A 27,492-nucleotide genomic window follows, 5' to 3' on the forward strand; every position below is an offset into this window, starting at 1 on the left:
TCATTCCAGATACTTTAATTCAGTTATGGGCTGTTACCCATTGCTGGCAAATAGTTACCAAATTTTGTTCAGTATCAGCAATTATTGTTAGTAATGAAGAAACTGTTAAAAAAGTATATTATTTTTCTTCCATATTTTCAACAAAATACTCTTTTCATTTGCTTCATTCTAAAATATTCAATATCCAAAGTTCTCTGGGCAACTCACAAAACAGAAATAAATTATATTATAAAGTATAATGTATAATAAAAAGCCCTTCCTAAATCAGTATTGGAATCTAGCACTGCAATCTGAGTGCTGAAACAAAGTTGAATTGTTTGTTTCCCAAACCCAATTATAACCTTTATTTTATTTATTTATTTATTAAAACATTTTTATGCCGCCCCATTCGTCAAAGCCTCGGGGCAGCTTACAACAACAATATTTATGGCCATATATGGCCATTTATAGTATCTTTCCAAGCAAGCATACCTGTTCTTCACAGTGAGTCCTCCTAGTACTGTTACACTACCATATGGTTACACCCATGATATTCTTGGTAGCTTACGTGTTCTCCTGCACCAGCTTGTTTCCTGGGCTATGTCCCAGGAACACCTGGTATCAGTTATGTTTAATGCAAGTTAAGTCACTGTTTAGTGCTTCATTAGTGTGTGACTTACTAGGTGTGTGGGGAATTTTCATATTTCACTGGACTCTTCAAGCCAGTTACTTCTGTCTTTCCTGCAATGCACCCTGAGATGTCTAAACAGAAACAGATCTGGGGGCTGGGAGGAGCAAGCCAATGTCTGTCTCTTCACCCTTTTCTTGAGTGAATCTGAGGAGAATGGAAAACCGTTGTTCTGTTCAACAGCCACTCTGCTTCTGGTGGAAAGTCTCTCGGATGATTGCACTATGTGCGTGTGTGCAGGTGTGTGCACATGTATCCATAACGTCTTGCACATGGTTTTGCTTGCATGGAGGAACTATCCTCTGCTTCCCATTCACCTTGCCAGAGAATTCTCTAGAAGGAGCCCAGTGAAGTGCTTGTTCGCCTCTTTATATACACCTTAATTTCATCAAAAGTGACACAGCCGTGTCCCATAAAACAACCAAACAGTGCAATTGCAAGCCTGCCTGGACTGAAATTGCCTGAGCACATTTACCCATGGCCTGGTAACCTATGCAGATTACTGTACTGAAATTTGTTGTATGGGAGGCTGCCATTTAAAATGGTATGGAAACCCTACTTAGCTCAAAATAGGGATTCAAAACTAGGCAATTTGATCACATTACTGTAGTGGTTTACCAGCTGCACTAGTTTCCAGTCTGTTCCAGGGTCCAATTTAAAATGTTTAACATTTTAAACCCTTGGTAGCTTTGGACCAGGTTACCTGAATCACCACTTCTTCCCTCACCAGAGTGAAAAGCAAAACTTCTTTTCCTCAGAGGGGCACAGTGATTTCCTTTGCAGGCAGGCAATGCCATTTTGCATTGATACACTGAAGGAGTGTCTTAACATAACAGTGAGACGGCATTCAGGCAAAGCAGAAACTGAGATCCAGGATGACTGCTTTTTCTCCTGGCGTTTTCCTTTACTGAGTATAAACGTGTTTTGCAACTAGTACATTCAGCCTCAAGTTAAGGGCGTTTTTCCAGTGCTGGGGAATGTTCTAAAGGATAGATACCGCTGATTAGCTATCTCAAATGTTCTAGGTGAGCTTTGATATAGTGGTAGAAAGCATGTTCAGATGAAAGATTAGATAAAAACTTTCAAGCTTCCCAAGAATTTCTGAGGACCAAAACAAAGGGGAGGAGTCAGAAGAAGACCAGGAGCATTCCAATGGGATGAATATGCACAAAACCGATGAGCACAGTGATCTCAGCTGGGTGGTAATGGTTTGCCCTGCCCATTCTAATAATGGGATTTCTAAGGCTTGCATATGCTATATAACAATTTTGCTCAGTGACAACTCTGAAGATAGATCTTCTTACAACATAAATGCTTTTTGACACAGCTAAACCTTGATACACTATTCTTCCAACTCATCTTGCTCAGAAGTGTGTTGTTCTTTACTCTGTTTCGTTCACCTTCATCCAATCCAGGCATCAGCATCCATCATCCTCAGGCAGCAGCTAAGGCCTAGAGGCACTCTCAAACTATTATGTTTTGCCCTGGTGCCTGGACACTATTTTAATTTTCCACAATGCTCCTGATATTGCATCATTCCAGGACAGTGGAAGCTAAAATGGTAGCTTGCTGGCTCCCAGGGGTGTTCCTTGCTCCTAGTAAACCCGCTAGGGAGGTAGTGATGCAGGAAATGGCCTACCAGAGGGCCTTTTAAAGGTCCCCTCCAAATTTGGACCTGACCATGTCTCTTTCTAATTAGTGTCATAGCCTTGAACATGCTGAATGGCTGTAGCTCATTTGACCAAAAGAAGTCTACTAAAAAGTATCTCCACAGTGCATGTAAACTTCCAAGAAAGGTATAATGATCCCAAGTATTCTTTTTTATCACTTCTGATTGTGCTGAGAAGTAGGTATACTGTAGCCAGCATATGTCACACAACAGTGAAATGTGCAAGTTTGGCCTTACACTTAATCATTGTTGTTACTCGTATAATATATGCAGTTCTTCTCTAAGATGTTCACTTCTGGGACTTGAATGGAACCTCCTGATCTAAGATTGGTGCCTGGCTTGGCAGGCTACTTGGGCTGGTGTTTGCTCAAGCATCAGAGATCTTTTTAGAAGAAGAAGGCAGGATGTGTAACACTGGGCCCTGTGACTGGCAAGTGTCCTGAAGTCGCAGGGTTTGCAATGTATAGCTGCTAGCACCCAGAGATTATACTCCTGCTTGGGGAATACTTACAGTTTCTCATGACTTTTCCACAATTTCCACGGTAAGATTTACATGCAGCTGTCCCTGACTGGGTCCTGTCATGGGTAGTGAGGAAGTATGTACTGAATGGATCATTCTTATGAATCAAAAGTATTATTCTCATAAACGAACTCTTCAGATACTATTAAGATGGATGAAGATTACTAGCAAAACCATATGCATGTCTGCTCAAAAGTAAGTGCCACTGAATTCAGTTGGGTTTTCTCCCAATTAAGTGTGCACAGGATTGCAGCTTGGATAGCAGGGGACATAGTACATGATTCACCACCAATTTGTTTCAGTTCTAAATATTTTTCAAGATTGTATTCATTCATGTTGACTGGCCGATACATATGATAAAACTTGAATGTAATAATTCCACAAGAATGTGTGTCTGAGCAAAAGCACCATGATATTCTCCAGCTTATATAATGGAATACCAGGAAGAAGGCACTTAGATACATTAAACAGTTAAGAAGACTGGGAAGACATTTTGCACTGACTCCACTGTTTCCCTTCTACATCCAGTCAAATCTGGAGAAATGTCTTTCATGGTAAAAACAAAAAAAAACATTATTACAAAACTAAATAATTATATAAAAACAAACTATATTTCAGGTGGTGCAACAGTCAGTGCCATAAGAGACGATCATATATGTGCCCAGATATGCGTATATAATCATCTACATATACCAAACAAACACTACAAATTTTAACATACAGGTAAAAAAAGTGGGGAGTGAGAACTCAGTCCCTAGTTAGACATTGGTTGATACTTTATTTGCTTTGCAGTGGCTTCAGAATTCCTCGTTTAAGCTGTTTCTAAAAGACAATGAATGCAGTATGGCTAGCTGCTGTAATCCAGGGATGTTCACCAGCTTTTCCAGCCCAAACATGAATAGCTTCTCAGGGTCTCTCCCTCTCTCTGTCTTGAAAGACTTCTGTGTTTTGAAGTGGTCTATAGTTATACCTGAGAAGAATTTTTCCCCCTTTTCTTTTAATGAGCTCTTGATTCCAGGTCTGCTCATAATAGTCCTTTCAACATGTATAGACTGGGAGTGACTGGGAACAGACCAAAATACATAGCTTAACATACAATATTCCATGTTTCTAAGGAAAAGCAGCAGCAAAGCATAATGTAAAGCACTCACATCAGCTCTTAATTAAATGCAAATGATAAAGCATAAAGTGGCTTTAAAATCCAGTGTGTAGAAGCTGCGTTATCAGGACAATCACAGCTGACAGTAATATTAGTTGCTAGCATTACCAACAGTAGCAGTCAATGGATTTAAAGCGATTGATCCTATACACAGCAAAGCTTTTTACTAACAAAAGTCAACAGGTATTATATGGATTCTTCCTTAGGTTCCCACTGTGTGAGCAGGTTGCTGGTGTGGTCCAGTGGATGGAGCATTGGACAATGCCTTGAGTTCAAACTCTGTTCAGCACTGAGTGGCCTTGTGTAAAGCAGCAGCCCTTAAAGCTGATTCACACATTCTCTTGTGTCTCTATGACTTGCATGTATGAACAAGATATCACAGATTTGTCACTGCAGAGGAACATTTCGTATCAGCCAATGTCAACTTGAGTGCAGTGTTTTTCAGGGGAAACAGTCCATACATTTGATTAAGAGTCACCAAGTGTTTAATCAAGTGACATGCATACATGTGTGAACCACTCTTCAAGCTCAGCTTCCTCTGTTATAAACTACTCAGAGAGCTTTAGCTATTGGGTGGTATGGAAGTTAAATAAGTAGAATGGAAATTACCCACTTCTTCTTGAGCTGTTCTTAGGATGAACAAGAAAAGCTCCACAAGGCATTTTCCTCATTAGAAATAGCATGAAAAACGTAAGAATAAACTCCCAAAAGCGTAACCTCCAGTTTTGTGAGGAAATTCTGGGCAATTTCTGCTGGTCCACTAGCAGCCACTGATGTTGTGGTGCACAAAGGCACTAGTGGAGACTCGTGATATCCGCCGATCCTTTGCATGGCATCCTATGTCATGTGTGATTGCATGGTTTAGGCTAGTAGTTTGCATGTAGTGCAAAGCTGGTTAGCTGGCTGTGCTTGTTCTGAGAGGCATGGGACTACCTAGATGTGCAGCAGTGCATACTGCTGATTGTGTGGCTAAAGCCAATCCATATTATCTACCTACCTGGAACACATGCCCAGGTATGTGTTGAATGGTTGAATAGCAATTATTTTAGTCAGTATCAACTGACTGTATGCTGAAAGTGATGAACAGCAGTTGGAGTGGCTAACAGGTGGTCACTTGAAGATCTTGCAAGGAGCAAAGGAACTGGTTGAACTGAAACATCCAACAGAAGGGCAACAAGAGGACAAGGGAACATAATTTTAAAAAAAATTAATCAAGGAAAAGACAGAGGAAAAACTCTTGAAAAGGAAGGGCTCACTGTAACAAAGCTGGATATAATCTCAGATTGAAAGACATGAGACCTCTATGGAAAATAGACCTCCAGGGTTTTGGACTTCAAGTCTTAGTCCCTGCCAGCATGTCCAATAGTCATGCTGGGAGCTGAAACAGAAAACATCTAGAGATCTACTTCCTGCCCATTCCTGCATTGTGATGACCCTTGGAATGCACCTGCTAAATATATCAGTCCCGTATCTTCTCAACCTGCATGCACCTAAAAACAGTGAAGGAAGTGCTTTCCTATTTTTCCCATTCCTAAAAGTTACTGCAGGTCAGATATGATGATCACCCTGGTCTTCATGATACCAGGATGCCTTGAATTTCTCTTCCACTGGAAACATCACTATTATTCCAGTGTCATGTGACAAGTACCATAGTTCAAGTTTTGGAGGATTTCAAGAGATGCCAGTGAGCATGTGTATAGCTCTTGAATAGACTGGATTGGCTAGGGTAACATAATGCACTCAACAGAATAGTTAAACTGGTTTGACTGTTTGTTTTCAGCAGTGTGGAATGAGAAGTGAACTAGCCTTTTTTACAGAATGCAGATGGAAAATCACCCTTTCACATGTCTGCTTTTAACCAGAAGCATTAAAGGGAAAGTGTGACACCTTAGTTGGAGAGACTCTGGTTTAAATGCATGATTTAAAGAAAACAACATGGCTTTTATATGGCACTGTTCTTCTCACTGTGATGAACAAAGGATGTCAAATGCATTAATGCTAGCAAACACTTACATACCCTCAAATGAATATGCCTATATGAATGTAACGAGAGAGTAAGTGAAGGAGAGAGGGGGTGGGGAAGAAATGAGAAAGAGAAAGCAAATGCAAGAAGTAGAAGCCAAAGTGTATTTCAGGCGGAAAATGAAGTGAGATGAAGAGCACAGAGTGATTTCAGACAAAATGTTTCTATTAGTGTCTGCAGACCCATACACAATAATTTCCCTGTATGCAAATGAGATCATAAAGTCACCAGGTGTGGGTTTTACCACCTCATAAGTGAACAGCTGCTTGTGTACTATGTGTAGTAATGTGTGTACTCTGAGTACAGACAAATCTCTGTTCAGCCACGAAGACCTGAAGCCTTTGGAAAATCATTTTCCTTCACCCGAGCTGTAATCATAAGTCACTGCAGTCTTTAGCTAGGATAACCTCACTGATACTGTCCTGAGCAAATTGCAGGAAGGGCAAGATATTAATGTAATAAACAAACACAGTAATAAATGTATTACTTGACCCTTACACTTAGGATTGACTTCACTCCTGGGTGAACACAGCTCCTCGTTTGGAGAAATTCATCAAGGAATCTTCATCAGGTTGCAGCCTATGGCCTTCCTGGCATTGCTATCACAGGCAAACACATAGAAACAGGAAGCGTGATCACAGTGAAGTCTCCAGACAGGATGCACGGCGGAGGTAGAAGTGCCTTCCTTCCTGCCCTTCTGGCCGATGCACGATCAGTACCGGGAAGAACCGAGCATCATGATAAGTGGGTGGGTTTTCATTGATGGCCAGTTGACTTGAGTGGGAACAGCACTGGTCATCTTGGCAGCCACGCTCAGCAATGCTGCTGCTGTGACTTCGCCAAAGGCCGGTCCTGTGAGAACCATGAATCCGGCACAAGGAGAAGCGGCTGGTGTTGAGGGAGACCTGCGAATTTCCACTGCAGCTGTAGAAGGCGTGGCGAGAGAAGATGGAAGAGGTACTAGAGGCATGATGGCAGTGCTCGCAGCCATGAGTGATCTCACTGTACCTGCACAAGGAATAGCCATTGCACACAGGGGCGCCTGTCAGGTCCATGAGCATGGCCTCTGAGTAGCTGGGAATCAACTGGCGGTTGGTGCAGATGTGCCACTCAAGTTCCGTGCTGTCCTGAGTGCTAACCCTGGGAATGCGATATCTGTACAGGGGCTCCTCAGCTGTAGCGGGCACTCTGTACTCTACTCCAAGGAGTTTTTCCACGTGGTAGTGCACATATGCAGTCCGATACTCTATGAAGACTCTCAGTGGCCATGAGATCATCAACAAAGCAGCCACCCAGAAGGCATATTGGGAGACATACCAAGGGAGGTGGTCTGGGTCTCCATAGGCCATCATGAGCTCTTTGAAGTCTATGTTTTTGAGTTTCATGCCTTCCCTGACCTCCATATAGTCATCCAAACCTTCAATCTCTGTGAAGAAATGAGCCCGCTGGGTCAGGTAAGAGTTCTCAGATTCTGTGTTTGCAAAACTGAAACACTTGGTGAACCTTAGCTTTGTGGCCGAATACCACTCCAAGCCCATGAGCTCCTTAGAGATGTCCTTGAATCCACAGTGGGAATAGTCAAACTCAGCTTCAGCCACATGGGTGTTGACCCTCTCGTGGTAGACCTGGGTGGTTGTATAAGCATCACCGTTGCGGTACCGAGTCACTTGCCTCGTTCGGCGGACAAAGTGGTAGCTTATGGCTTTCCACCATATGCAAGGTGTGGCCTGCTTCATTCTGGCAATTCGGTCATAGACACTTTCCACATCCGCCTTATACTGGAGTTCACTTTTGGCACGGCAGTGCCAACACTCTACCAGGTAGACCACGTACAGCATGGTGAGAAATGCTAATGGAATATACACATAGCCATCAGAACAAGGACTGTCATGGTAGATCATAGACTTGCCTTTGGAAGAACTATCAAAAGTGAGCTTAGTTACTTGTGTGAGTTGGCACCAAGCTACAGCCCCTAGGCAGCCGTACATAAGGATGGAGAGGAGGAGGCACTTCCAGTGGGACTCTCTGCACATGGAAGAACTCAACGACTGCTTGACTGGTTGTTGCTGAGAATCAGAAAGCAAAAAAAGGATATGAGATGGGGTGGGGGAGAGAGATTCTTGTGAGATCAGTTTAATTATTATGTCCTATTTTACATACACATAGGTGACTGGACATGGTTTGATACCCAAATAACTTGGAAGTAGTGAGTGTTTTCAGGAGCACTGCTGAACAAGTACTGTCCTGTCAGCAATAGACTTCTGAATCCCAAGTCTCTCTAAATCGAGACTAAGATTTCAGGACTGCTTCTGATATTACCCTTTTCTTTACTCTTAGGAGAAAAAGACATATGAATGCTGACTCACTGGAGGAGGGCTGTGGCTCAGTGGTAGAGCACCTGCTTTGCATGCAGAGGACCCCAGTTTCAGTCCCTGTCATCTCCAGGTAGAGCTGGAAACCCTGGATAGCCACTGCCAATCAGTGGCAACACTAGATGGTCTCATGGTCTGACCCAGTATAAGGCAGCTTCCTGTGCTCCTAGCTCAGTATTATCAACCCTGTTCAAGGTCTCAGAAAAGATTCTTTCCTAATCCTATCTGGAGATGTTGAAGGTTCACTCTGGGACTTTCTGTATGCAAGGCATGGTTCTACCACAATCTATGGACCTTCTAAACTTCAGTCTTACCAAGCCTCTTCCTAGAATGCCAAGATCCTTCAAGCAAAGCCAGGTGGGAAATGTTGAGAATTAAACAACAGCTGCTGCTGAGCACATCTTGAGCCTAAGATTTGTTTTCAGCCCACAGTCCTTTCACTCCTGCTGACTCCTGGCTTTCTTCATTTCAACAGGCTAATTGAGGTGGGAAATAGCATTTTGCTTTTTCTTCCCTTAAGCAATTGGGAGTCAGAAACTTCTCTCAACTTATGGCAAATTGCCAAGGTATTTTCTAGTAGATGCCAATCTACCTTCTGCTTATCCCTGATTTAAACATGACTAAAGGCTGATTTCACTGATAAACATTTGGAATAACTTCATCCAGTCATGTCATTATTGCTGAGCCAGCTCAGGAGTGGAGAATTTCTCCTGTGTGCAGGCCTCTGATGGACCCTTCAGACTCCATGCTACTTTCCCACTCTTCAGGATCTGAGGATTTTTTGTCACTTCCTCAGACCATTAAACAGTGGGCCACAGCTGAACTGGTGTTTTCAGTGGTAAAAGCTTCCCCATCACAGTCCAATGGTTTCAGCAGCTTTGAGGCAAGTAGTTAATCATGGCAACTTTTATTCTGAGCTTTATAGGACCTAACGATGGTGCTCCATGCTGGTGAATTTATTTTCGGAGCAGAGTTCAGCACCATGTATAGCTTCTATAAAGTTCAGAATAAAATATGCAATTAATATAAAGTCTCTTCAGGGACAGGTTCTGGTTCTCCCAAAATACAGTATTTCAAATAGACCTCAGACTCTGAATCTGAACTGGAAGAAGAGGCAGGATTGGCATGCTTAGTGGAAAACAGAAGGCCAGTGAGAATCGCAATAAGCCAAGGAGTGAGAACTAGATTAGTTCTGGCTGAGGGGAGATACTTTGGAACAGGGAGGGCAGGATGTCACTTGATCAGTCCGGAAGTTCGACGCCAGGTCAAAACAGTGGAAGAATTAAGTAATTCAAGCATTCCTGCTGTCTCACCCACAAGCAGTGCAAACCTCCCTGAGGGTGGGCCCAACTCTGTTTGGTGGAGAAAGGAGGAGGGGTATTCTGTTTGGAAGCAAGCAACTTCTTGCATGGGCAGAACTCAGTCCACAGTTAGGGGCTCATTAACTGAATAGATGCTTCTTACTAGGGATCTTTGCATTACCCTCTTTGTATCACAAACCCAGCCCTGGATGGCCTACTTTAATATGAAAAACACTGCATCTTCTCTGACATGGGAGTCACCAGCCTCCCTTGTTAAAACTTATATTTTAGGGAATCTTTTTAATATTTCTTGTCATTTTAATTATTGCTTTTTGGTTGTATTTTTTAAAAGGTCATTTTCTTTTCTTTTGACCTTTGCTTTGAGAAACTCAGCTGGAAGGAAGCTTATAGAAGGATTATAAACAAAGAAGCATAAATATAAAACTACTTTGTTCCTGTTGCATTATGACATACTTTAGCACTGGGTGTTTTGTTTTGCTTTGTTTTACTGTCAAGGATCACATTTCTTCATAGGTAATCTGTATGTTGGCAGCAAATGCCAACAAAACCTGTGCCAAAGGTCAGTGAGTCACGCCTTCCCTTCCTCTCCCCCTTTTTCCTCATTCCTCTCCTTTCTCCCAAATTCCCTCCCACTCGGCAGCTTGCCAAGAAAGGGGTAGGCTGCTCTTGCCAAAGGTCTGAACTGGCATAATGTAGATGGCTTTTGAAATTAGGCCGAGAGGACAACTTGCTGTTAGGCCAAGGACTGCAGATTTCCCACCCTGAACAAAATATTCCAAATTTTACTCTCTTTATACATGGGAATGTTAAAGAAATACTTGTAGCTGGATTATTCTCCATAATCAGATAACAATTTCAGTATGGATCAGTCAAATACATTCAAGTCTGGGCCCAATTCCAGCCATCACTATGCTGGTGCAATATTTTTATGAAATCCCCACTGCCATAACATGCAACCTCGTTACTATCTGATCCATTCCATTATTCCCTACAGTCTATTCTGCAGGTACAGCAGAGCCCCTTAACAACAGTCTTCCCGTATACATGGAAGTCCGGGGGTAGAGATGCTAAGTCTGCATTTATCAAGTCCCCAAGTAATCAAGAGTAAGATCTCAAAGCAATTCCAAATACTATGTATGACTCTCTGTATGTCCTTAATCAGATCTGTTCCAAGTAGTGTGAAATGACTTGCGAACACATTTGTCAGATATCTGTCTTTTAAAGAGACAGCAATGACCAGAACTGTCAGGACATGAGTAATGCTTTGGAAAGGAGGAGGAGCTTTGTGAACAGAATCCATGCACTGTTTCACTGCCTCAACTGAAAATCAGCAAATCAGCAGCTGCTGTAAGTGTGAAAGCACAGTTCTTTTTACACAGGGTCTGACTGAATCAGAGAGTTTCCTCCTTGTCCATCTTTTCACAACTTGGACCAGCAACTTGTTGAGGCTTGGGCAGAGATGGTTATTCCATTTGCCCGACTGTAGACCTTCTCTCAGCCCTAAAGAAGAAAAGGACAAATGCCCCTGATCCATTCTGGCTGCAAGCTTGGCCTCATTGAATTACTGTAGCTGTACGACCAGCTCCTTGTATTGTTATTGTTATTTGCGGGAGGTAATTGGGTTTTGCCATTTCTTTACTTTCTAGTCTTGCTTCCGTTCACCACAGTTTCCCTAATTTAATCCTTAATCTTCCTGGTCTGTGAACGTAAAATAAAAACTAATTTATTCCTTTCTGCCTTTACTGTGTCAGTTATTGCTACTGATATACTATATCTTGCAACAGGTTTGCATAAGTGTTGCTACGCAATATTAAAAATTAGCTACAAATGAAGCAACCACTCCCAAATCTTATAAAAGACTTTCTGAGAGCAGCTCATTGAAGTTAATTAATATGCTAATAAAATCACTTTCACTTGCATCACTCATTGCTTGATTACTGCTTATGAAACCTTTTGAGGAATTACTTTAAGAGGCTTGTTTAAATTGTCACGGTGACCACAATATTTACAAGGACTTCAGAAGTTGCAGGTTTAGAACCGGAATATCTGGTATTATTGATGTATATGTTCTGCAAAGCTGGCAACTGCACAGAAAGTCTGTTGTGCATGATTTAAAGTGAGATATTACACAGGTTTAGACAGTGTACAACTCCCAGCATTCCCCAGTCATCACAGAAGTGTGCCCATAGCATGCACTCCTGTGGCCTCCTGACTTCATCTGGGAAGCCACAGGATTATTCAGAGGCTCAGCTCAGAGATGTTACAATTCTGGGCTCTGAAGGTTGAGTTCCTGCTGTGCCTTCCTAGCAGTCCATGCATAAAGAACTGCACCAGCTAACTCTACCATTGAACCTCAGAGGGAGAAAAAGGGGTGTGCCAGAAGTGGTGTGATAACTTTGTTCTGGGCATAGGATGCATGTAAACCTCCAAATTCAGAAGCTTACAGCTTATATAACATCAAAGCCCCAGATTAATTGCAAAACTGTCCATAAATAATTTTATAGTGCGTCAAGTTCAAACGGTTGGTTCCCAAGATCAAGAAGTGGTAAGTGCACATGCTTTTCTGAAATGTGGATATACATAAAATGTGGAACTGTAAATTCCTGTAGTTTTATTAATCCTTGACATTTCTAGATGGTCTAGATATTGACCATTTTGTCATAGATTTCTGATGAAGAGCAAGCATGGTGTGATTATTGGAAAAAAACTAAGTCAACCCTTAATTTAAATTAAAGCCCAGTTATTATAGGAGGCAAAACTGCAGAGTCGGAGGATGTCAAACTCAAATGCATCAGAGGACTGAATTTAGGGAACACATTCAAAATAGTTCACAGAAAAATATGAACTCTTCCCAAATAATTATTAATTATACGCTGATATTAGAAGCTGTTGCTGAAGTTGTGGCAAGTTACCTGATCTTAAACATTTATAGAACAAAGGTAGTATCCTGCATACACATATTTGCCTTCTGGTGTCCCAGAGATCTGAGGAACAAGCAATACCGAGTTAGTTGTCAAAATTCTCCAGCACCTTCCCTTTGGGCACATAGTCACAGCTTTAGGCGATTCATCCACATGTCTCTACAAAGGGAGTTGCTTTGCATGGGGAAGCAGTGAACAACTGTGACCTTCCATTGGCTATACTGGCTTCCCCAACCTTGTGCCCTCCAGACATATTAGACTCCTTGCATCCTTCAGCCAGTATGAGGGATGCTGGGAGTTATAGCCTAACATATTCGGATGACACCAGATTGGGAAAGCTGGGTTGCAGGATGTTGGCTACAATCCTGCCGTATCCCTTCTGGAGGGCCACAACTTATCCATCCCTGGCTGTTGTTGGGCTACCAAAAGCCACAGTGGGATATGGCTCTTGGGGAACATGCTTATTGCTCCATTCATACAAGGTACAAAATACTGAGCTTACAATAGAATGCTGCCTGGAACGATGGGGAAGAATACATGGAGAAACAAAAAAAGTTTGGAAGTTTAAGAGAAATACTTGATGTAAACATTGGCCCATGCACAAGCATATGGCCAAAGCATCATATCTGTTAGGAGTCTGCATGTGAAAATGAACCTGTATGTAACGTTTAACTTCATAAACTGCACTTCTGCCGCTGCTGTTGTTACATTGCATTTATATTCCACCTTTTCTGCTTTTGTATGAAACTCCAGGCAGCTTTTGTAGTCCTCCTCCTCTGCATTCTGTCCTCACAAGTGCAACTGTGTGAGGTGGGTTACTGATTGCCATGTTCTAGGCATTCCCTCCCCAGCAAGAGAGACTCTCCAGCACTTCTTGAAAGTGTCTTTATTCTACAAAGAAGATTCTGAGCATACACAAGCCTCTGAGCATACACAAAGAGCTGTTGAACCCTCTCTGCCCCTCTTTACCCAAAGCTCTGCTTATGAACCCTTCGGAGCCTGTCTCTGGAGGGAGGGGCACTGTGGAACCGGGGGCACCTGTGTTCTGCACTCTGAGCCCCTAACTGGGCCAACCTGCAGCTGTAGCAATGGGCCCTTGGGTCCAGTTTCTCAGGGGGTGGGTGCTTTCCACCCGAGAGACTACCCAATTCCAAATCTTCTCCCTCTGTATGTTTAGTCCATCATCTCCTTCATTCCCACAGGCAGGGAGACCAGACCCCATGGGTGTCCTTGAACTGCTTTCTTCCAGAGCAGGCCCAGACTGGTACTAAGAGGCTGAGTCTGCAAGTGCAGGCCTGTCTGTTGCAACACCAATTCTGTTATCACCGTTTGAGCTCTGAGCCTCATCTGGTTCAGCCTCAGGTCCACTAAAACAGTCAGCTTCTCATGCACTCCTGGGAATCTCACCAGAGTGCGTGCGCACGGCGAACGGACCCGAAGTCACCTAGTGAGCCTCATGGTTGAGCTGGGATTGGAGCCCAGAGCTCCCAGGTCCCTAGTCCAATGCTCCAACCAGCACATCACACTGGGACCACACTTGTTTATCAAGTGAACATGAGTAGAGATCAATAGGCCTTGTATTACTGCATAAACACCACTGCATTAAGTCTCATGCAGTCTAACTTTACCATGTTCTTGCCTTTTACAATTTACTTATCTGGTTCACTTTTTCCTCTTTGTACTTGCGAACTTTAATCGCACAAGCCTATTGCACTCTTTGTGCTTTTCTGACATTCTTATTTTTTTATTCAGAACACATCTGGATTAACATTTGTCTTTTCTCCCTTGGGAGAAAAGATAAACTTGGACATCAAATGATACCAGAAAAGACAACTAACATGTGTAAAATAAGTCAGAGGGTAGAAAATCACAATCTCAAAGAAGGAGCAAAGATTAATTGGTACAAAATGTCTGTAGAAAACTTAGCAGAGAAAAATCCAATTCATGGTCAAATGATTGAATCACATTGGCACCATGCGAGAGACCCTAGCAGCTGCCGTCTTAATTTCCTCTGGGCTTCATATGACTAGCCTTTGTGATTGGCCACTGCTTCCACCGCAACCATCGAATTTTCAAATGTGCCCACTGCCTGAAAAAGGTTGCCTAGCCCAATCTATAGGCTGTCTCACATTTGCCAGTTCTTGTCCTTGACCAGTGGTTCTCTTCTGACAACCCTGTATTGTATTGTACTTGTGATGGGGAATTAAACATTTTGTGATTCAGGTTCTGTGATGAAAGAGAAATGACCAGTTTGGCTGAGAGTAAAACTTTGTCCAGCAGTAGGTTGTGGACTGGGAAGAGGTCCTGGGAGACAGAAGATCTAAGAAGAAGTTATCCAGGGCCAAAGATACTCCTGATTACAGAAGGTATTTGCAGGTCTGACTTAGCCTGAGTCAGTACTCTCATTCTACAGCAGCAACTGACTGTGGAATTCCTAAGAAAGGCATTTTAGAACACATAAAACAATATTCTTGATCTTTCTCTGCTGATCAATAGCTAGCTCAGAGGTTTAAAAGGACAAGCAGAGAGCCCTGGGATTTTGAAGCATGCCATATTGACTGTAGGATTTACCTGTTTCTTAGAGAACACACAATATATGTTCTGATGAAAACAGGAAAAAACACCCAGATTCCTTGGTCTTGATTGGCATGTGCATTATATTCTTATTCTTATTTACAGTTTTGTACATTTCTGGGCAGCTCACAACAGGATATAAAAACACTAAAACATTTTAAACATTTCAAAATCAATTAAAATAGCATTAAAATACAATAAAATATAAAGACCCAGTGAGGAAGAAAGGAAAAGGGCACCTGGATAAACCATCAGGCCCCTGGATGGCCAAGGCGATCTTTAAAGGCCCCCATAAAGGGGGCTTTCTTGTCCAGATGCTGAAAAGATTTGACACCAGGCAGGGAGGTTGTTCCAAAAATGGGGGCCACTGCAGAAAAGGCCCTTCCCCTAGTTGCCACTCTCCAAACTTCTCAAGGGGTTGGCACCCAGAGAAAGGCCTCAGAGGTAGACTGGGGTTGGGAAAGGCACACTGAAAGGTATTGCAATCCCAAGCTGTGTAGGGCTCTACAGGTTAAGAACAGCACCTTGAATTGGGATTGGAAGCATATAGGCAGGCAGTGCAGGCGGGCTAGAACTGGTCTTACATGGTTGGACCATGTGGTCCCTGTTATCTATCTGGCTGCTGCATTCTGCACCAGCTGCAGCTTCTAATCCTCTAAGAACATTTATAAAGAGAACAGCTGGCTTCAGACAACATATGTTTTTTTTACAAGTGTCGGTCTGTTGTGCTGTCTGAACCCAGCTGTGGTATTTCGCCATGGTAAGCTTGAACGTTAGAAACGACTATGAAAAACAATAGCTTCTCCATACCACCCTGGCTTGTTGTGTTGTCTAAAACCAGGATCATAGTTTGCAACTATCACAGAATCCCCTGGAAAGAGCAGCAAATACAGGAGCTACTCCAGCCATCTAGCCTTGATGTGTGGACCAATGTAAAAGAGGCAGGCAACACGGGCAGGGAGCAATTCGCCTTGGAATTGAATTTCAGGCACAGTAGCAGAAAGACTGAATGGAGAGGAAGCCAGTAGCATGAAAGTATATGAGCTACTGAGTATGGAGAGGAAGCAGCCCCCGATAATGTAGAAAACTCTTGATTAACTGTCAGGTCGTTGTTAGTTGCAAAGTCATGCCCAGCCTATCATGACCCAATGGGCAACAGCTCTCCAGGATCTCCTGTCCTCCACCGTGCCTCAGAGTCCACCCACGCTCATACCCACTGCTCCCAACTGTTAGGTAGATCATAGTAAAACAGCTGCACACCAAATAACCACATAGGCTTGCTTGTTGTTTGGCATAAACACAGGTGATGGCAGTGTTCTCATTATCTCATAATCTCCAATCTGTAGATGCTGGCTGTGTACCACCCCTTTGTCATGCTTACCTGTGCTACCTGGGAAGATGAGTGACAGGAATGGCTGCAACCCATGGCTTTTCTGGGGTTCTAGGATGGTTTGGAAAACCTTTGCCACTCACCTTGGCCAGGTTGGGATCACATGGCAACCTGTGCACAGCACAGTTAACTTTGGAAATGAGGCAAGGTGCAACTGGCAAGCACAGGTCAGCGGGGGAAAACCACTGTGCCTTTTTTCTCTTTCCCAGCTGGGCAAACCTGGCCAATGTTTCAAGCTTTGATTTATTTTATTTTTTTGATTTTCAAGAGATTTATGAGAATGGTGCATTCACATGCATAGATTGTACTGAGTTCTGCAAGAGTTTTGAAAGCCATTTACTGAATTTAGATTTAGGTATTGTACAGAATGAGCTGATGAAATTCTGGACTATCATAGTTCAAAATATTAGAAATAGAAATTTTAATATTGCCCTTAAGAAAACCCTCCCTGCGTGTAATAAACTAACACATGAAGTAGAAAAGCTTAGTGCTGAAATGTTTTATAAGCAAGTTTTATGTTTTTTAAATGATTTTCACCTGCCAGCTGAACAGTGGCTAAGAGCTCTACCACCTCACTCTACCCATTCCATATAAAATGTAGTCCTGTGTTTATAGACATATCATAATCCACTGAGATATCTTGGTGGATGATAATGCTTTCCTGGTGACAGATCTTACCAGCACATTGCAGGTGAGCTCTCCTGGCACTGGCATTCTCTTGGACTAAGAGAATTCCTAATATAAGAGGGACAAGTCTCTTCTTTGGGCATCCTGTCTTGGAAATACCAGGTGCTCCTGATGGTGTCAAATGAGCCCCTGGTTGATGTCCAGCTGCTCCAGGGGATGATTGTGCTCACCCTCAACAATGCTAGCTGCAAACTGGGGGCAGATGCTTGCCAGGGTCCTCTCTCTGGACCACCAGGGATTTCCTTTAAAATTGGTACCAGTGACTCCCAGCACTCAGAAACCTCTGGGGCCGTGGCTGATGGAGAAAGAGGCTGAGAAGGGATGCACCAAGCCTTTCTCCCATCCTCTTGCTGCCCCATAGGGCTATCAGTAGTGGCAGCTTAGGAATTGGGACCCCCCCCCGCCCCACCAAAAGAGGCTACCAGGATTGTCCTCAGCTTCCAGATGTTTTACGATTGCAGTGGGCACTTCCCCTTCTGGGCTGATGTCCAAATGCCAAGGCTCATAGCGCTGTTCTTTTCTGTGATGGCAGAGAATGATGTCTTCGCAGGGAGGAGATGCTCTTTGGAATGCTCCCTCTGATCCACCAGGCATTGTCACAGCCATCATCCCTGAGCGTAATCTCTCTCTATCTCATCTGCACACACTGCAGAATAAAGGGGAAGAATCCTGGGGATACTGGGAGGACTGTACTACTTCTTACTGCAGGTGAACAACACCATTTCACTGCTCCTTATATGAGAAGTTCCCTGCAGGTGGAAAACGAGTACACCAGTAAGAAGTGTTCTAGCCAACCCTTTCTCTATTACGCTAGAAGATAGTCGTATAGAAAAGAGGCAGGAGCACTTCCAAATGGGTCCTTCAGAAGGGACTGGGCCCAGGCATACCAAAAGGAGGGTTCCTGGGAGTTGTTGGGTTCAATGAACTGCTCTGTATGCCCAGAGATACATTCTGTGATGATTGCGTATCCTTTGGTGAATAAAGAAGGGGGTTTTGCAAAGAAATGATCTGTTGCCTTGAAGGTGTGAAGGGACAAAAATTTGGCACACGATACAGATGTGTAATCCCTTAACAGGCATTTGATATGAGCAGGACTCTCCAGATGGGGTAGGGGAATAATTGGTACAATTAGCCCTGGGATCATTCAAAGCAAGGCAACCCTACCTGGGTGGACCCCTGACCCCTTCTCTATGTGGCATCTAACCCAGCACTTTTCCAAGACTGCGTTAGACTTTTCCAAGACTGCGTTTTCTTTACAGGAAGATTGGCATTTCCTTCACACAAGCTTCCACACACCCCAGTGTTCCTCTCTGCCTTTCCGTAAGTTCCATTACACAACACAAAATGGTGCTGTGGTAAAGATGGAATTGTGCAAATACATTAGTCTTCTGTAGCAAGCAGGAAAATACAAAAATGTCCTTGTTCTTAAATTGAATGTGAGATTGATTGGAAGGTCAGGAGAGTCCCTGGAGGATGACCACTTCATGAAAAGTCTCACACGCTTCCATGAATGAGGGATCGCAAGCACACAAGTAATACCTCATTTAGAGGTTTATATGAGCACTGTCCCCTGCCACATGGGTTCTTCTAGGGGTCACAGGAAGGCCCCCAACATCTGCCTAGGCTCCAAGAACACTCTGAGCAGCCCTGGAAAGAGACACAGTCCCGCTTCCCCAGCAAGCCCTTTGGTTTACAGAAGTTTAGAATTCTGGGCTTTGGGTTTCTCTGGAAAACAAACAAGGTACATTCCATTCTGTGCCACAGCCTTCCCCAACCTTGTGCCCTCCAGATGTTTTGGAGTACAACTCCCATCAGCATGGCTTGTGCTTGCGAAATGGGAATTCTTGCCCCAAATATCTGGAAGGCACAAGGTTAGGAAAGGCTGTCTTGCCATAGAGTCCACAGGGCAGCTCACAATTGACTTCCTCAGACTCATGAGGAGTTGGTATCAACTGCGCTTCTTCGTCCATAATCTAGGATTTGCCGCTGATGCTGATGAGCACCGTTTTGCCAGGTCTTGGGGGTGGACCAATGCACCTAAAAATGAAGCTGTGAATCACCACAATTAGGGAAATAAAAAGCCTGAGGCAGGATTTTTTCCCATCGCACAAGGACAAAGACTATAGTTTTGCTTGTCCCTGGGCGTGTCCACAAGCTGCTCTTTGCTGCTGGACAAGCTTTTAGTGATCATTAGGCAACCAATTCTTCTGTGAGCTGTCATTTCAAATATCAGACAGAAATGTTTTTGCCTTTGATCTAAGAATGCATGAAAGAAAGAAGGAAGACAGAGAGACAGACAGGCAGAGAGAGGAAGACATAAAATGCACACACTCTGTGCCTTGCTGCTTTATAGAATAAATGCATTTGTTTATTTCTGAGAGGTCTGTGGCTATTTCATACCCACCTTTTTATTGTGAACATTAAGTTCTTGTTTGTTTTGCCTTATCAACTCTCTGTTCAGCAACACATCTGGTTCCATTTCATCCAGACAGGAAGACCAGGAAAGCAAGTTTCTATCAGAATGGCCCAAATTTTTGGCGCACACTATGGGAACCAGTGTGGTACAGTACAGGGATGCTGAACATCTTTCAGCCTGAGAGCCAAATTCACTATCAAATTCAAATTTCAAAGAAGCTTTACTCCAGTAGAGGGCAGGGCCAAAGGCAAAACGAGTGGAGCCATTATACAAAAAATATTCAAAGACACTGGTATTTTTGCTTAAAGCTCTTACTGCCCGCAACTCAAGTTTAGGAGAAAAAGTTCAACCTTTTGGAATGGATAGAAAAAACTGCACAAAAGCTGGGAAGCCATGAAACCATTGGTGGTTTAGGGAAACTGGCCACTGAATGCAGGAGGGCCAGATGGGACTTCATACAGGCCAGATTCCACCCATGAGACTAAGGTTGGAGCCTCCTGGTGGAGCATGTTGGATGTAGAGAAGGAAGCACTTTAAGTCATGAAAGAGACTGGCTTGTCTTAAGCAAGTTGCTGTTCCTGAATCTAACCTATCACACAGTATTTGTGAGAGCCAGTATGGTGCAGTGGTTAAGAGCATGCGACTGGGACTCAGATGATCTGGGTTCTAGTCCCCGCTCAGCCATGGAGCCAACTGGGTGACTCTGGGCCAGTCACAGACTCTCAGCCCAACCTACCTCACAGGGTTGTTGTTGTGGGGATAAGATGGAGAGGAGAATGATGTGTGCTGCCTTGAGCCCTTTGTAGGAAAATAAATTGGAAAATAAAAATAAATATTTTTATGAGGCAAAAAGCTGGGGGGAAATCCACTTACTCTACTTTGCACTCCTTGGGGGAAGGCTGGGGAAGATTCATGGCAAATAAAATCTTTCTCTTTCATTAAAGTTTGCAACATCATGACAAGACGCTGTGTGAAGAGCTGAAACTTTTCTAACTCACTCGGTTTTAGGGTGCAATCTTAGGCATGTTCAGGCAGAAAAAATGCCCACAACTCTCATTGTTGCCCAGCCTGGCTAAACGTACCTGGGATTTTTGGTCCTTGTTGGTCATTGTGGACGACTGCAGAAAAACCTGCATCTCAGTGCTGTGCAGGGATCGCAGTCAGGACCTTTAAAGAATTGGTTCTCCCCACCCCCACTTCTCCCTAATTCTTCCCTCTCCAAAGTCCTCAGCAAGTTGCTAGTAAGCAAAGCAGGTTTGCTGCTGCATGGACTCCATCGGATTTCATCAAGCCAGGTGTGAAATTGCAGTGATGGGAGATAAGGCCCTCACATGAGAGGCGGCTGCACTGAAGATCTGCTTCACAGGGAAGGAGCTGTAGCCAAATGTGACTTCCTGACAAAGCAAATATATGAACGCTCAGTAAGGCCCACAGAAACCAGAGGGCCTGAGTGCAGCTACCTCTGGGGCAGATGGTGGTCTATGGCTATCCTATACACGGCCACTCAGAAATGTGCCATTGAATTCAATGAAGCTCACTCCCAGGTAAGTGGCTGTAGGACTGCCCTGTACGTAGGCACTCATTGCATGGTGTTAAGCAAGCCATGACCTCCCAGCCTCAGTCTCAGAGATTGAAGAAAACAAACCAGCACATGGTCATTGAATGGAATCCTCTCCCCACACAGGCTAGTCATGAGCGGGGACAAGCCAGTGGTGGGTGGGAACAGAGCCCAGAGCAGGTGCCTCACACCTTTTCTCCCCCTGCCACTCTTTTTATCTCTCTCATCATTCTTTCTTTCATGTCCAGTGGGCAGCCTGGGGAGGGACAACATGCTCTTGCTGGAGGTCTGAGCTGACTGCATGCACAAAGCTAATAGATTAATTCTGGGATAGGACAAGCACCTTGGCTGGCATCAGGTGAGCGGCTTGTGAGCACCATGTTGCCTATCCTGGGAATAGGAGACCTTTAGGATAGTCTTCCACAATTTGGTGCTCTCCCAGTGCTTTGGAATATGACTCCCAGAATTTCTGACAATTAGCCTGGCTGGCTGAGGCTGATGGGAATTGAAATCCAAAAACTCTGGAAGGCACAGTTTAGGGAAATAGGGTTTCTTTTCTCATTTCTGGGATTGCAATACATCTGGCCTTCGAATGGAGGATAAGCAAATGAATGCCCAAGCTGTGGTGCAAATGGATCTTGTTCCTAGTATTGATCTTACCATTGGATTTTCCAATACCATGTGGAAAACTCTGAAAGTGAAATGTTTAGGGCAGACTAGCTACATTTAAGGCATAATAGAATTAAACTGAAACACTAACAATCCCCAAGAAATTAATAAATTCAGCCTTCTCCAACCTGGTGCCATTCAGAAGCATTGAACGACACTTCCCACTCGCCCCAGTCAACATAGGAGTTGGAGTATGATGCATCCAGAGGATACCAGGCTGGAGAAAGCAAGACAAATTATTTTGAACATGGTCGGACCATGCAAAAATACTCGGGGAGAGCTGTTTAGGTATTATGCAGCCTTTTTGCTGACTCTTCAAATTGGTGGTCGGATTTTTTAGATGTTGAACTCCCAGGCAATACTTCTGTGCTTTTTATACGGTAGGCAGTATGCCTGAATGAAGTCTCAGTATTGGCAGGAGGAGACAGCCTAAGCTAATTTAAAACTTCCGTTTATATATCTGCAGCATTGTGCTTATGCTCTTGCCCCAGGGGGCAGATTTCAATAATATCTGTCTTTGGAACATTGACACTAGCTCTTTCTCATCTGAAAAGATCAACTAATTATATTGTGCAGCTTCCATATTTATATTAAAACAAAAGAAGCATTTTAAAAACACTGCTGGACTGCAGCCACTTCATTCTGCAGGCAGAAGTAAGTAACAGGATGCAAAGAGCTGTGGGCAGAGCTTCTGCTTCTGCTCAGGAGTGGCTTTGTTCTGTTTGTTTTAATGACTTTTGACTGCACTGCTTGCTTGCAAAACATTTCTAGCACCTTGGGGTCTTCCAGGATAGACAAGGAGCTGCAGTCAGAACGCTGCAGGGTCTGCATGCAGGATCTACTGGGTAACAATCCCAATGAAATACTGGGAGCTTATTCATTTATTTCTCTTTAAATATTCCTGTATTGTTTTTCATTTTTAATGCACTGATTTACAATGTAAAAACATGATGAATGGGCATGAAACTACAAGCAATAAAGCAACAGAAATGATAAAACAGCAATTTTGCATTAAAATAACTATCAAAATAACTGGTATCACTGGCAGTGCTAGCAGACAGCAAGTACCTAGCAAAATACACGTATCTTAAGTTGTCGGAGGAAACCCTCCACCCTGGGGATGAGCGGGGAGGCTGATCTCAGTGGGGAGATTCATCCACATGGGCATCTACACCATGGCCAAATGAACATAGGTAGACCATGGAACACCTAGCCTGTTATGGCCCCACTCATTAAGCCAGGCCCATGACCCAGGCAAGGAGGCGAATATGTGCAGAACAGGCTCTGGTACAAAGAAGGATGAAGAGATACTGAAAGTCTCAGATAACCTGGCTGAAGCACCAGTTCTAGGGAACACCTGTTGAGGAACAGAAACTGTTGTCACACTCGGACCTCCAAACCAGGAGTTCCTGGCCTTTCTTGTGTTGCTGGGCACATTTAGAAAGTTGAGAGGGTGCCAGGGGTATTCTTACAAAATGGAGGCCTGGAGGTTTTCTTGTACAGCGGCTACAATGGTGTGCATTGCTGGTCACAAAACATGTATTTTCTGGAAGGCAAACTTGTCAGACTAAAAGAAAAGCTAGAAGCCCAGTAGACAGAAGTAGCGTATGAACTATCAACACCAAACTGCTCTTTTGAATTCAGTTCATTCAAATAAGGGTAGCACTGGAGGGCAGCAATTTGCTCTGCACGTGCCAGCTTCTCAATTAGAGAGTTTTAAGATATAAATAAAAATCACGAGGAGGAGGAACTTAGCAGGCACCAAGAGAGGTATCCACGGGACCCACTTTGGAGCTACTGGCTCTAGAACAACACCCTGGTCCACCTGAGCTGTCAGCTGGCACTCACCTGAAAGCAGCTTTTGTCAGATGCTGCAGACACTCGGTCCCACTTGCCAGATGTGCCAAAAGGAACCCCAGGAGACCAACGAGCACTCTGGGGTGCAGGCTCCAGGTGCAAGCTGGTCCCTGCACCTCTCTCTGCTAATCTTTGAACTGTGTTAGCTTTTTAAAAGTTCATAATTTACAAGCAGTAACTTAGCAGAATTGAATGTAGTTCTGGACAGGAAATCAAAAGCATGCAGGACTACGTCCCATTTCCTGTGAATGAGGCTGCAGTATACACTTCCCTGGGAGCAGGCGGTGTTCAGTTTAGTGGGTCTTACTTGTGAGTAGTCACATATAGGCCTGCACTGTAAAAGTGTTTTTCTTTACGATTATTATTTTTCCCTAGCTTATTAAGAACCTTCGTCTTAGAACTATATAGTCCTTGACTTGCTACTTGAGTAATATTCTTCAGGAGAGGATATCCACTGTGTTACATAAAAATGCTCTGCATGGGGTAAATGGCAGTTCCAAGTATTGCTGTTCATCCAAGGACACCTGTTCATATTAATCAATGTCCTGAATTAGTTGGATGTGCATCAGTTGGATGTACATAAATGATGAATGATGTGTGAGGTATCATGCAGTAGCCCCATTAAGACACCACAGAGAGGGGACCTGTTTGGAAGAAATGCAGTAGCTCATTTAAGTCTGTGTGAAAGAGCTACTATTTACCAATTCAAAAAGGCAGATGACTGTGTACAATAATTTTCACTAACTGAACAAAAAGCATGTGTTATGTCATCATAATAGTTTGTTGGCTGGTGAAACATAAACTCACATATTTAATTTGAGGCACATTCCCTATCTCACGAAAGTCGTGTTTGATAGAAATGTCATAGCAATAACATTAATTAAAATATTTACATTGCACTTGATCCAGTGAAAGTCAGTCATGCTTAAGTCTCTCTGATTTCAGTGGGAGAGTTACTCACGGACTTTCAACTGAAATCAAATTGCAGATGGTTGGCCATATTAGTCCATTGCAGCAAAAGCAACCAAGAGTCTTGTGTCACCTTAAAGACTAAGACTTACTGGGACATAACTGTGCCTAGCAGGTGCATGGTAAATGACTGACATTGCAATGTCAGAAATCAATGGAAAGAAAAATGCTTAACTTTGACTGGATTCTCCCCCTCCCCATTTTTGGTTTCTCATGTTTGTTTTTATAATGCTTTGTTTTTTCTCTTTACTGTTGCTGTTTTAATTATTTAATTCTTGTAGAATAAATGGTTTAAGTATTTTCTGCAAGTTGGTTTTATTTTCATGTAGAACCAGAATCTGAGCCTTTTAGACTGCAAATTTAAGATTGATTGTAACTATGTAGCTATTTAAAATATTATTACAACTATTGCATAAGCTACTAACCCCACACATGACATGCTTGGTGGTTGACAGTCCACAAAAAGGCTTGCAAACATCTTTGCAGAGTGTTTTATGACCCTGGTGGAGAACAATGATTTGCTGAGGTCAGTCCTCTAGACTGCAGAACATTAGGCTTTCTCTGCTTTGGGTTCTTTGGAAATTCAGTGGCATTATTGCCACCCAGACCCCAGCAGAGCACTTATTCAGACTCTCTTATATGACAAAAAGAAGAGAGAAGTCCCTCCATTAACACCGTATGCCCTATGATGAAGTGACTTCTCCCTGCTTTTATGTTTTGTGCCTCTGCGGAAACACTGGATGAGGCTGGATGATTTCATACAAGGACTGAGGAAGTGGGGCTCCAGCTTCTGTCTTCAGAGCTCCCTGAACACAGAATATGGGGGGCACATGCCATGCTTAGTCCAAAGGCAAGGTTTCCAGCACCTTGGAGAGCTCCCTACTCCTCTCTAGGAAGGGCGGTTATGCTCTATTGCCCTGGATTGCTGGACAATTAATTCCAGTTGGTTGGTTACTGCCCCAGCTAGAATCTGCAAGAAAAGAAGGTCTACATAAGAACTTCTCTCTCCCCGCCCCCCCGCGCATACACACATACTCATATCTGAATAGATCCCCAAATGCATTTTCCTGGAGAAATGAAAATGGGTCCCTCCTCCACGAAGATTGCTTTCCCTGGCCTGCATATTTTTGCCCGAGTTTGGTGAAGCCAAACCTCAAGGATCGGATTTGCATCTAGTTCATTTCCCTTGTGCCAATCGCGAGTTACGTGCATATCCCAAAATACACGCATGAGTCTCCATCTCCCGCCCCCACGTCTCCAGTGCGTCTAGTGCATGTATGCATATAATAGATTGCATGTCTGCTTATAGCCAGGCAGCTCAGTAACACAAACCTTCCCCCCCACCCCCACGCCGGGCCCAGCTTTCCATATATACAACAAGCAGCGCAGCCCCGCATCTGCCCTTGGCTTCTCACCTCCTGTCCAGCATCTGTAGCCGTAGCTACCGCTGCTTCTTGAGTGTTTGCAGTTGTTTCAGCGGCAGATTCTGGCTCTCCCTCCGAAGACATCCTTTGCCATTACAGATCTCGCTGCTCACCTCGCATGTCAAATAGCAGCCAAACAAACCATCGGAAAGTTCCTCCTTCCAGGAAGGAGCAGGCGGGCTGCACCGGCCCCGGCCCCGGCGGGAATCTACCGGACCCTGCCTTTCCCCGGCAGCTTGCTGTCCATGGTCCTGGGAAATCCCGCGGCTTGCCAGCGCCACGGAAGGGGGAGAACTCCGCGCCGATCAACAAACCAACCCGGCCCCGGTACTGCGAGCGGCGGGGCGCCTCCTCGCAGCCACCCGCGGGCAGAAGGCGCCGCACCTGGGGCTGGGGGTTCCCGCGGCGCTGGCACCGCCTGTCTGGCAGATCGGGAGAGACTGCGGCTCCTCCTCAACTTTGGTGGGGCGGGGGGCCGCGGGGGGCCGGCGGGGAGGCACCGGAGAGGACGCCCCCGGGGGGGCCGGCGAGGAGCGCCGGTCCCCGTCGCGGCGGGGGCGGGGCAGGTGCAGGCAGCCGCCGCCGCGCCGCTGCCCCTCGCAGTCGCTCCTCAGCCTTTGCAGTCCCCAACTCCGCAGTGGAGAACTAGTTGGCTGCCAACTTCGGCTGTGCCTTCGAAGCTCCTCCACCCGCGCCGCTGCTCCCGGTCTGGCATCCCTGCGGCTGCCCGAGACGAGGAGGAAAGGGTGCGCGGCCCCGCTCCCTCCCAGGCGGGCCTTCCCTGGGGAGGGGAGTCGCCGGCAGGGCTCCTCTGCGGCTCCTCCCTGCAGATCTCCGGGGAGCGCCGCGCCAGTCCTTCCCGCGACTGGCGCCGCAGAAATCCCGCTGCCCTCTTCCCAGGTCCAGCTGGGGATGGAGAGAACGGGGTGAGCGGGGACGCCGCTGGCTGGACACAGCCGGGGGCTCCGAGAGACCTTTCGGATCCAGCCTGGCAGAAGGGCAGGGCTTTGCCTTCCGCGGGGGTCTCCGCTCCTCTGGGGCATTCCCTGCGGTTGGTGCTTTGTCTTGGGGGAAGGAGGCTTCCCATTCCTCAGTGTGGGATCACGGGCATCAGGAACGCTTCTCTCCCCATCTGCTTCTTTATCCTACCCGAGCAAGAATGTTACCCTTGACCTGCCCTGCCACCGCAGCATCCCATCCCAGGGTTGAGAACTTTCGGTAAGGAACACATTTCAGCAAAGGGACCATGAAGGATCCCTGCCTTCCTCCGCCTGCTTCCTGGTGGAAATCATGTA

At 44.6% G+C, this 27,492-nt stretch overlaps 1 protein-coding gene across 1 annotated transcript; it reads right to left on the minus strand.

Annotated features, from left to right (window-relative positions):
* Positions 1-6,673: 6,673 nt before the first annotated feature.
* Positions 6,674-26,281, minus strand: LOC123026295 (transmembrane protein 151B-like). The gene is made up of 2 exons (XM_044435732.1): positions 26,189-26,281; positions 6,674-8,185 (listed from the first exon to the last, which is right to left on the minus strand). The coding sequence occupies exons 1-2, from the start codon at positions 26,279-26,281 to the stop codon at positions 6,674-6,676; spliced, it is 1,605 nt and encodes a 534-aa protein (XP_044291667.1).
* Between the last annotated feature and the right edge of the window lie 1,211 nt (positions 26,282-27,492).

Source organism: Varanus komodoensis, unplaced genomic scaffold, assembly GCF_004798865.1.
Source record: "Varanus komodoensis strain SLA01 unplaced genomic scaffold, ASM479886v1 scaffold3, whole genome shotgun sequence".
Classification (NCBI taxonomy): domain Eukaryota; kingdom Metazoa; phylum Chordata; class Lepidosauria; order Squamata; family Varanidae; genus Varanus; species Varanus komodoensis.